This window comes from Canis lupus, chromosome 15, assembly GCF_011100685.1.
Source record: "Canis lupus familiaris isolate Mischka breed German Shepherd chromosome 15, alternate assembly UU_Cfam_GSD_1.0, whole genome shotgun sequence".
Lineage (NCBI taxonomy): Eukaryota > Metazoa > Chordata > Mammalia > Carnivora > Canidae > Canis > Canis lupus.
This window is the reverse complement of record NC_049236.1, coordinates 27,763,957-27,776,291: the sequence shown is the minus strand read 5'-3', so window position 1 is coordinate 27,776,291 and position 12,335 is coordinate 27,763,957. Positions and strand designations below refer to the sequence as shown.

At 31.4% G+C, this 12,335-nt stretch overlaps 1 protein-coding gene across 12 annotated transcripts in view; it reads left to right on the top strand.

Moving 5' to 3' along the window:
• MGAT4C (MGAT4 family member C) overlaps positions 1-12,335 on the top strand; it is a 548,325-nt gene that overhangs the window by 530,552 nt on the left and 5,438 nt on the right. For 10 of the 12 annotated variants that reach the window (XM_038558597.1, XM_038558594.1, XM_038558598.1 and 7 more), the window contains 2 exons: positions 6,345-6,497; positions 11,049-11,196. In XM_038558597.1, coding sequence (XP_038414525.1) covers positions 6,351-6,497; positions 11,049-11,196 — 295 coding nt within the window. In that variant the 5' untranslated portion in view covers positions 6,345-6,350. Of the gene's footprint in view, positions 1-4,623; positions 4,693-6,344; positions 6,498-11,048; positions 11,197-12,335 lie in introns of all 12 variants that reach the window. The other 2 variants (XM_038558600.1, XM_038558589.1) reach the window with 1 other exon arrangement.

The following is a 12,335-nucleotide window of genomic DNA, read 5'->3' as shown; positions in this document are numbered from 1 at the left end:
AGTAATGTATAGAATTCTCAAATCAACATGTTGTACACCTGAAATTAATGTAGCATTGCATGTCAATTATATTTCAATAATAAATGTTTAAAAACATCTTTTATCTAAAAGACCTTGTATAGAATATTGTTTTTTCCTCAAAAATATTTGGTAGAATTTGCTTTCAAACCATATGAACATGAAGTTTCTCTGCTATATTTTCCACTGGGTTTACTAAAATATAATTTACATCTAACATTTTGTCAGTATAAGATATACAATGTGATCATTTGATAAATGTATATATTGCAAAATGATTACCAAAATAAGGTTATTTATCACCTCACATAATTACCACTTTGGTTTTTTGTGGCAAGAATATTTAAGACCTACCTTTTTGGCAACTTTCAAACTTACAGTATCATACTGTTAACTATTGGGCACTATGTAGCACATTAGGTTCTCAGAACTTATTCATCTTACAACTGGAATTTGTACGCTTTGACTGACAATTTCCCATTTTTCCTACCCTCCCAGATTCTGGCATCTGCTCTTCTAAATTCTCTGTTTCTGTGAATTTGGCTTTTTCAGGTTCTGTCTGTAAAATCATACAGTATTTTTGTTTTTCTGTTTGACTTATTTCACCTAGCATAATGCCCTCAAGATCTATCCATATTGTCTCAAATGGCAAAGTTTCCTTCTTTTTTATGGCTGAATAGTATTCCAACATATTTATATGTGTGAGTGTGTATATATAATATATATGTATTTGTATATGTGTATATGTATTCACACACGTACATACCACATTTTCTTCATTCACTCATCTGGTGACAGATATTTAGGTTGTTTCCATATCTTGACTATTGTGAATAAAACTACAGTTAACATGGAGGTGCAGGGATTTTTCAAGATAGTAATGTCTTTTTCATCATATATGCACCCAGATGTGGAATTGCAGGATCACATGGTAGATTTATTTTTAATTTTTTGAGGAACTGCTATTCTGTTTCTTTGGTGACTGCACCAATTTATATCCCACCAACAGTGCACAAGGGTTCTCTTTTCTCCACACCCTCACCAATACTTATTTCTAGTCTTTTCGATAATAACCATTTTAACAGATGTGATATCTCATTGAGACTCTTATATTCATTTCCATGACAGTTAGTAGTGATTAGTGTCTTTTCATGTACCATTTGGCCTATTGTATGTCTTCCCTAGGAAAATGTCTATTCAGATCTTCTGCTCATCAGATTATTGGAGATTTTTTGCTACTGAGTTGATTGAGTTTTTTAATGTATTTTTGGTATTAACCCCTTAGCAGATATATGATCTGTGAGTGTTTTCTTCCATTTAGTTGGTTGCCTTTACATTCTGTTGATTCTTTCTGTTGTCATGCAGGAGTTTTTTAATCAATATAGTTCACTTGTTTATTTTTGCTTTTTTTTCCTTGTATTTTGGGTGTCATATCCCAAAAATACCAAGATTAATGTCAAAGAGTTTTTTCCTTATGTTTTCTTCTAGGAAATTTATGGCTTCAAGTCTTAAACTTAAGTCGTTAATGTATGACTGAGTTAATTTTTGTGAGTTGTATAAGATAGGGGTCCATTTTCATTCTTTCACATACAGCTGTCCAATTTTCCCAGCATCATTTAAAGAGACTATCCTTTCCTTACCAAGTATTTTTGACTGTCCTGTCAAATATTTAGTTGACTGTAAATGTGTGGGCTTGTTCTTGATTCTGTCCATTGAACTGTGTCTGTTTCTTTGACAGTATCATACAGTTTTGATTACTATAGCTTTGGAATATAACAGTAGTTTGAAATCAGGAAGTGTGATTTCAAGCTAGGGATGTCTCTAGCTTTGTTATTCTCTCTTTTCTTTCATTGTATATTTTTCTATTGGAGTTCGATTTGCCAACACATAGCATAACACCCAGTGCTCATCCCGTCAAGTGACCCCCTCAGTGCTTTGTTATTCTTTCTTATGATTGCTTTGGGTTTTCAGGGTTTTTATGAGTCCAATCAAATTTTCATTTTTTTCTATTTCTATTAAAAAATACCATTAGAATTTGATAGGGATTGCACTGAATCTATTGGCTTTGGGTAGTATGGGCGTTTCAACAATACTAACTCTTTTCAATACATAAACACAGATATCTTTCTATTTGTGACTTACTCAATTTCTTACATCAACATCATGCCCTGACTTTTGAAAACTGCCTTCTGGCAACTGACTGGAAAAATCCTGGCACTACTTTCATTTCCTTTCCCTCAGAGATCATTGCCCTGTACTGTCTGTTGTCCAGTATCTGAAAATACCAATCATTAAATTTGGATGAAATACATTTCCTCCTTGTAATTCAGGAAACCTTAATACTTTTAATTATCAATTTCTAGAATCAGAAGATGATGTGGCAATCACCTCTAATTGTGGTAGATAGGTTTCTTACTTTTTCTTTCTCTTCCTTTTATTATTGGCTTCTCTACATGAATTTATACTAATTCAATATTTTATTATCAATCATAGTCTTGATTTTATCAGATTTTCTCAATATAAGCCTCTTTAAGCTGTTTAGATATGTTCCTGCTAATCTCTGTGACTTCCTTGCTTCATGGCACAATAAAAAGATAACCTAACTAACCATAGAGTCCCTTCTCCCTACCTGAAATCAGCGATTTTGTTTTCCTCTTAGTAAATTTAATTGACTGTAATTCTAGGGTTTTTTCTTCCTTTTTTTCTGAATACTTATTTAGATTTTTCTTGACCCATCTGTTTCAGATGGGACAGGACTATGGATGAATTACTAGCTTCCTTTTCTTTTACTGTGGTTTGTCTGGTATTATTTATTTATTAAATGACATATATTTTGGTTTGTTTTCTGATCATTTGTTTGCTTTAGTTTGGGCTCCTCAGCCAATTCTGGGTGTTCTTGTTTTCACTTACATGTACAGTATTGTTTTTTCTGGGTGTTATTGTTTTAACTTACATGTACAGTGAAGTTTGTGCTATTAGCTTTCTCGTGGGTATGCCGAGGATGTACACTATGGAAGGTTATTTGTGCTTGGATTTTGAGAATTCTAACTTAAAGGATTGGATATTAGAATTTAGATGGTCACCATTATTCTCTCAGGATTCTTTCTTTGCCACCTCTGGAATTTCAACGGGGGTTTTGTTGTTGTTTTGTACTATTTTTGAATTATTGCAGAGTGCTCTGAAGTATTGCCTCCAAAGTGTGATATTTTCTACTTCTCATATTACTTGAAATATCACTTATCCCACCCACCTCCTCACATTATATATTTATATGTTTATTAGGTCATTAAAATTTTTCTGCCAAAAACTGAATTTATCTTTTATATTATTTCTATGTTATTCAAGAGATTGAATAGGTGAGATAGGTTGTTGGCAACAATATGTTTAAAATGTTGTATGAAACCTAATTAGTAAACCATATACCAATAGTAGTTAATAGAGCAGATTCTGATCAATTACAATATTTAAAAACTGGAACCTTTCCTTATTAAGACATCTCAAGAAAACCCTAGTTTTTTTTTTTTTTTTCATTTGTAAAACTAATGGTACTATTATAATCTCAGCATTGTTATGAAGGATCAATGAGTTACCCATGCAAACTGTATTGCCTAGCATTTAGTAAGTATTTAATAAATTTTAATAGGTATTCTTATATTCTTTGTATATAATTATCTACAACTGGACTTTACAGATTGAATTTGCAGTCACATTATTTACATTTTTTCCTTTATTCCTTTGTCTCAAAGGAATAAAATTAGAATATACTTCTTCTTGACTTAGCGCTTATACTGAACTTGTAACATTCAAGTTCAGGGCATCCAAAACATACCATACAGTGCTACATTTTTAAAATTTTATTTCCTGGAAAAAATTGCTGCATTTTGCTTTTGTATACAAGAAATAAAATGCAGTTTTGTTTTCCAACAGTAGAGAATTTTGAAAATTAAAAGTAACTTTTTAAATACTAAATGTATGTACTTTGAAAGTATGGAAATTGAAAACAGTAAAAACAAGATTGAGTATTCTTGATAATTCTTCTATACTGAGATAATAGTGGTTAGTATCTTATTGTTTCCAATTTATTTTACAGTCTTCTACATCATAGTTAAACATTTACTCCCAAATACAATTTTTGTCTTTGAATAGATTTTTAGAAGTATAATTGCAGAATCAAAGGGAATACATGCATTTCGTGCTATTGATAAGTCTTCCCAAATTGACATTTAAAAATATTGTGTCCCGTGGTATATAATTAGATTCTAATGCTTTGTATTTTTGTCAATTTTCAAAATACATATAAAAATCTTTTAAAACATGATGCAGTTTCATCTGTAGAATCATTACCAGGTAACAGAATTTCACTTAAATTAAATATTTTTTAAAATTTTAAGAAGAATTTCACTTATGTTTTGGTTTGAAATTGCTATATATTTTATTACTGAAAAATGTTATAAATGATGGATTTATAAATACATTTTTAACCTGTAAATGAAAATTAGAAAGTGACCTTATTCTAGAAGTAGCATCACATATCAAAAGAATGGATGATTCGATATAAAGTATGTGATACAATAGTAATGTTCTTCTTTATTTCTGGTTACACAGGAGATTACACTTCCCCACACGCTTGAAGTCAGGAGTGGTAATGTGACTAGTAGTTATGGCCAGTTCCCTGTAAGTAGAAGACCATCAGCTCTCCATATGAAAAATTAATAAACAAAACTATTCTGCTACATGATAAAAGACACAAAGATAAAGTCTAGATATATTAAAAATCTATCCATGAAAAACAAACAAAAAATAAAAGAGACTTCCCATATGATGTCAAAATTGGGAAGGATTTTTTAAACATTATACCAAAAAATAAAAGCTGTATGTAGGAAATAAATTTGAAATAAAAGACACTCACTGCAGAAGTGAGACCAAGAAGAAGAAAATATAATACTTGGGGAAGATATCTAAATATTTGCAACATAAGCAAAGATAAATGTATATATATGCATCTCTAGACATATATTTAAAACTTCTGTAAATTAACAAGAAAAATAACCTAAAGAAAAATATGGCTAAAGAAAATGAACAATAATGCTTATATTTCTTTTGAGACTTATTCTCTCCCTTTGTTAAGCCTTTCTCCCAATTCCTAATAACCTAAAGAAAAATATGGCTAAAGAAAATGAACAATAATTCTTATATTTCTTTTGAGACTTCTTCCATTCTCTGCCTTTGTTAAGCCTTTCTCCCAATTCCTAATATTCTTTCTTATAGTTTATAAAGATTCATAAATTCCTTCTTGTATTAATTCATCAAAGAGATATCGTTTGCCTGGTGTGTCCTAGACATCATTTAATGGCTTGGGGTACAGGCCATTTTCACTTCTTGAAGTTCTTTATTCATATAAATACTTCATGCTAACACTGAGCTCAGGAAGACCCAGTACCCAACTCGAAGGGGCACAGTTTCCAGACTATACTTGATTTTAGACAAAATATGATTCAACCGGTCGTTTGATCATTCCATATATGTTTATACTTTTTGAACAATCAGTAATCTAAACAAATCAGTGATTGGAAGATAACAAAATGTACATGAGTGGAATGGGGAAAAAATTAGATCTCCACTAATCTCCCTGGCAGTAATCTTGGTGGGTTTTTTGTTGTTGTTGTTTTGTTTTGTTTTATTCTGTTTGCAGGCTATGAATTATTGTAAATAGCCAAACTTCTAATTAGTATATCAAGAAAGACAATGTAGATATGCCACTCCAGTATTTACTCTGACTTAACAAGAATTATTGGAAAAATAAGCAAACCAACTGTTAACTCAAGTTCTCAAAGATATGTTTGCACTTAGCCCAAAACTTTAACTTCCTTTACAACTTTCTTTCTCGGACTCAGACTCCCTCCCAGGTGCTCTTCCCAGTGTACTTACTCCAAAATCAATATTAGGCCCATGCTTCTAATTTCTTCCATTTTCATTACATTATCCTATGAGGCAGTAGAAGTTACCTTATAGTTTATCTTTCTCTTTTATTTTTCTTCTGTTTAATCAAAGAACTTTTTTTTACGTTACCATTATCAATGTTCGTATGTACAGAAATAACTGAGATTTGCCTTTTATTTTTATTTATTCCACATCAATATAAGGCAGTGTATTGACCTTATGTTAAAATATGAACCATCTGTGAAAGTCACAGTTGTGAAATTGGAAACAACTTTAGTTAAAAACGTGTGAAGGGTGAGATTTTATAAAGGCCTGGCTTTTGATACATATTATGAAAAAATACATCCAAAATTAATTGTCAGTAATTCTATGCCTCTTTTCCACAGGATAGAATGTTTAAATTTTGTCAAATGAAGCATATTTTTGAAATACTTGATAAAATGAGATGCCTGCGAAAACGTTCCACAGTGTCATTCTTGGGAGTTCTTGTCATTTTCCTTCTCTTTATGAACTTGTACATTGAAGACAGCTATGTTCTGGTAAGTTTTGGAGGTTATTTTTGTTGTTGCTGTTATAAATAAGGTCTAAGTCAAATTAGGCTTAGTCCAATTGTAACTTGATTTCAATCTCAGGTTCCTGGAATAGCATTAGTTTGAGCAAAATGGTAACATATATACTTTCTATCTAGCTACTTGTATTAATCCTATATTACCAGCATTACAATTACTTTGATTTATGTTGCAATGTTTTCTTGCATATAGTAGTTCAAATATGCACATTTAGTTATAAATAAATTAGCTATCATCACTATGCTGAATTATTTTATTTGTGTGTACACCATAATACTTTTTGAGCTTTAACTTGAAATATATAGAATTTTAAAAATTGCTTAAAGATATTAGTCCTTACTTTCTCAATTTTTATATTATCATCAAATTTTCAAAATCTTATTTTTAATAATGATACTAATTATACTATTTTGTTAAGAAGTAATATTTTGTTATAATGTATGACACCTCATTTGATTTTGAATCAAATGTCATAAATGGCCACCATTTTATGTATTTATATTCACAGAAAAGTAGTAGAGAAGCTGAGGAACTGGAGATAATGATGTGAAAACTATTTAGTAGCTTAAAAAGGATAAGTTAGCATATAACATATAAATAAATTTTTAAGTAAATTCTAGAAATACAAAAGGACTTACTCTGGCTAATTTTGAGAACTCATTTTGTTCTATCATTTGTTACTGTTAGAGGTATCGCATCATTTTATGTCTGAGGAGAATAACATGAACATTTTTCTTATTCACTTTCTATGTGAGTTGAGCTTAAGATATCTGAAAAAATCCTACTCTTTTTGTTACATTTTGTAAATAAAACACATGCTATTGGCAGGAAACTTATTGTATCCAATGACTTGCATTTCTGAGACACTTTCAAACCCAATTTCAGTGTTTCATTTTAAACAGACAAAAGATCATTGTGTGTAACAAGCATCCTTATATCTTGTTGATATAGAATCTCTTCAAATTCATTATAAAATGTGTAAGGAGTAATAGAGTATATTTTTATAAAGATCAAATACTATTGTCCTGTCTTGTGGATTTTTACACATTTCTATACAAATTTCAGTCCTATCTAACTAATGTAAAAGGTGTGATTTAATGAAACAGCTCTTACTAAAAGAATATTTTGTCAATAAAATTTTCTCTGGCTAGATTACACATATATCTAGTCAAATTTACAAGTAAGCCCAAGTGTAGAGAAGGGATTGCTCCTTAGTTTTAAAAATTGTAATTATTTTTAAATACTTATATAGGTTGGGAAAAAAGTGAGTTAAAATGATGGTTAAGGGACACCTGGGTGGCTCAGCGGTTGAGCATCTGCCTTTGGCCTAGGGCTTGATCCTGGTCCTAGGATTGAGTCCTACATCAGGCTTCCTGCATGGAGCCTGCTTCTCCCTCTGCCTATGTCTGTGTGTCTCTCATGAATAAATAAATAAAATAGTTTTAAAAATGGTGGTTAAATACAAGCACTCCCCTTACTGAAAATTTAATGACAGTATTTTTATTAGTTTCATTTCTCTCTATTTATTAGATGATTTTTTTACATAAATGCATTTAGAGCTAAATTTTATCCCAAGGCTTAATATGTATAAAGATTTAAAACATTCTTTAAATAATTAATGCAAAATTACATTAAGATGTTTTTCTAAAAATGTTTAATTGCCAAGGAGAACCAGCTACCTGCTGGTATACGATGTAGTTTCTCTGTAGCACTTGTCCCTTTTGACCTTTTTATCCGTGTTTATTTCAGTTTTCACAACATTATCTCATTCGACATTTTTTGCCTTAACTCCAGAATACCACAATGTGTACAATTTGCTAAGTATAGACAATAGTACATTTTTCTTTTCCTACCTTCCTTATTTCCGGGGGAAATACGAGTTATAATTCAGAGAAATCAGATAAATAATCACAAGTAAAAGATCTCTGGAGTTAAGGAGCACATTCTATTCTGCTGTTTTTGGTAGAAAAATGCATTTGTGGCCTTAAATCCGTGGCATATAACAGTTTAATGGATTGCTTACATATCCGGGGCATATGTGCCTTTCGTTGGGAAAGGAAGCCAAGCTCAGTGCAAGAGACAAATACTATTACAAGGCAGTCTAAGTAGAAGAGACGCTACATGCCCAATCAACTTAGCCTCTGGGCTGTGAGCATCTTCAAAGTAGCCACTAGGGTATATACTTAGTCTGTAGCTAGTGCATTGAATTGCATTCCTATCCAGAAAATGATTGTCATAAAGCTTTGTCTTATTACTGAGAAATACACCACAGCATAGTAGCTACAGAAAGAAGGTATCCAGGGAGAGCCTCGCTGTTCAGGTAGATGTCTCTGGAAAGCAGCCAACAAGACTGACTTAGGTGAAAGTTGCATTATTTATTTATGCTGAAAAGTGTAAAGAAGCTTGTTCTTGAGAATTTAATAAAGTGCTTTCATATAACTTCCATTTCATTTTATATTCTGTTATGTCCTTCAATCAGGATGAATGTACTCTACCTTCACACAGAAAAGGTCTGGATTTTTACACATTCAAGATAGAATTCTTAAAGAAAGATTCAATATCCTGCACTTCCTTTAGACTGTAAAATCACATAAGAACAGAATGATGAAATGAATTCAGAATTGTGACTACTGTGATTTTTATAGATATTTCTTCTAGACTCTATTGATAATGGGCACTATCACATTACTAGTATAAGCAGTTGGTGCTGAACTGAGTCCTTAGTTACTTTTTGGCAATCATAAATTTTAAAGCTTTAATAATGTTTTATATGTTTCCAGAGAGACAGAGACCAAAATATTTCTGTGTAAAGAAATTACAATTATCAGAATCCAACAGATACTCAGTTGGTATAAGAAATATAGAACTGAAGGCATAATTTCATATATTTTGGAAGTGTTACTTATAGATGGCAAATATATTATACATATTGTAAAAGACTATAACATATTTTCCTCAATTATCAAATATAAAAAATAGAAATACAGTATTAAAGATTGAGTGTAAGTTTATAAACATAATTGAGTATACAGAAGAGATATTCAGAATGGATCTTGAATTAGCAAAGACCAGATTGGAAGCTCCTCCCAGTCATGGCCTAATATTCTCAACTTTTATTCTAAGACAATTCCAGTCGGCCATTGATTTAAAATTTTGAGTCAGTCTCTTTCTTTATTGACATTTGAATTTGAAGCAAAATATTGAATGTTCCAAATGAAGTAAAATTTGTATTTGAATCCTTTCTAATTTTTTATAAACACTGGTTTAATTAAAGTTTTATTGACCACAGGCAGATAATATGAAGACCAAATTTGTTCAAATGCATTTACTTTCTCTATAGTCTTAATGGCTTATAGGCTTAATGGCTTAATGGCTTACATATGCCTGGCCTGCCATTCTACATGGAATAGTGGAAATAGATCCATATAATATCACAGAGTACAGTAGACACTTGCCTAAAAACAACAACAAAATTATTTCTAAATAGGTTATCTTTGAATATATTCTACTTGTGGTAGTAAGCCAGATACAAAGGCCAGGCAAGTCGATATTTTGCAAATAATATATAACCAACAAGACTTGATCAAATCGTGCTTAGGTAATCAAAATGTACTATTGAACTTATACTAAAGAGAGAAAAGGGAACCAATTAGTAATTAATAACGTATTTTAAGCTAAATATGAGCATTTTTTTAATATAAGCCTTCTCAAAGATTGGATAACATAAGTCCCTTACCAATTACATAAAGGGGATCTTAAATATAAAAGAACCAGACTTCAATTCCAACAGGCTAGTTTACACACACACATAAGCAGCAAGCAAATATATCATGAGAAAAAGTAGTGTAAGGTCTGAAGACACTTCCTTGACTTGCCGCAAATGTATTTTAATTAAGACATCTTGAAGACATTTGAAAAAACACTAATGTCAGAAGGACCATGGCTATTTGTTCTCAACAGCCTTTGGTTATAGTGGCCAGAAAGGTGACTGACTAAAACTCTTTCATTAATAAATTATCCAGAAATAATTATATAGAAATAATGTGTGGTATTACTTAATAATTCTTGAAGAAGATAAAATCTTAATATGCTTAATATGACTAAAATATGGAAAATTTAGTAAGAATTAGCTTTATGTGATTACTGTGAAGTAGATTACTGTGAAGTTTTAAGATCATCAAATTATTATAAAGAATTTGAATTTTAACATAAAGGCAGTGGAAGTTTTCATGTAGAGATTTTTTTTGTCAAGAAAATGCCATTATTAATGTATACTGTGGGAAAAGCAAACTGAAGTGAAGTATGAAGAGGGCAATAGAGTAGTGGAGTCTGGAGTAGAGACTCTAGGTGGGAATTCAGGTGTGAGATGAGGATCTATAGCTTGTGGTGCCAGTAGCTGAGATTTATAGAACATCCATATTATATATCAACCCCATATATTCATTGTGTAAGGAAAAACTTTATTTAATCCATGACCGTCTATTATTTATTTATTTTCTCTGCCTCCTTCTTGGCATTCAGGAAGGAGACAAACAACTTATAAGGGAAACATCCACACATCAACTGAATTCAGAACGTTATGTGCATACTTTCAAAGACCTATCTAATTTCTCAGGAGCCATCAATGTCACCTATCGCTACTTAGCTGCCACACCTTTACAAAGAAAGCGTAAGTATCCCTCCACTTTCAAATCAAGAATACATAAAATATTTTTGTTTTAAAACAATGACAACTGGCTTCATTTGTATAGCAATAAAACTTTATGGGCTTTACTAAAATATATTCTTTGGGAAGTAATTCAACATGTCTTCACAAATTGCAATTACTCGTTGATCCAATTCCATTAATAACAAAAAAAAAAGAAACTTTTAAATGCCTGTTTGAGATATAAATTTTCAAACAATTTGCTGTAGAACCATGTAGAGAGACTGAGAAAAATCCATTTATTTGCACTTATAAAACATATCTTTTAAAAATAACTATTCTCCTACTGATACATTTTCCAATAATAATGCTTTGGTTTTTATGCCTTGCCACTACTTTTGAAGTAGTGAAAGTCATTATTTTAATTTATCAAGGTGCTGTAACAAATTATCACAAACTAGTTTAAAATCATGGAAATGTATTTTTTCATACTTCTGGAGACCAGGCATTCCAAATCAAGGTGTGGGCAGAACCATTCCCCTGAAAATCACAGGGGAGAATCTTTTCTTGACTGTTTTAGCTTCTGGTCACTCTTGGTGTTTCCTGGTTTGTGAGGGCATAACTATGATCCCAAGCTCCATCTCCACATGATCTTCTTTCCTTGGTCTCTATGTCTCTCTTCTTCTTCAAGGACACCAATCATTGCATTTAGAGCCCACTCTAAATCTGATGTGATTTATCTCAAGATCCTTAACTAATTATGTCTGCAATACTCTATTTTCAAATAAGGTCACAGCCTAAGGTTCCAGGTAGACTTGGATTTTTGGAGAAAACTATTCAGCTCACTATAGATAGATTGAGTCTGAGGAGTAACATACTACACATACTTTATGGATTTCAAAACACCATAGACTGTGGAAGGTATCATGACCTAATTAATGTGCCACTAGGAAAGCATAAGTATTAATGCTTAAGTTTTCATTGTAAGATGCCATCAATTATAATATTCAACTTGATTTTAAAATATTTCTGTGTGAAAAATATGACTCGTGAAATTAATGAAGCACAGTGATATCATGAATTTCTGAATTTCTTAATAGATCATGTGGGGACCACAGAAATTGAGTTCCCCGTTAAGAAGTGTTTATGCAAGTGAGTCTGTG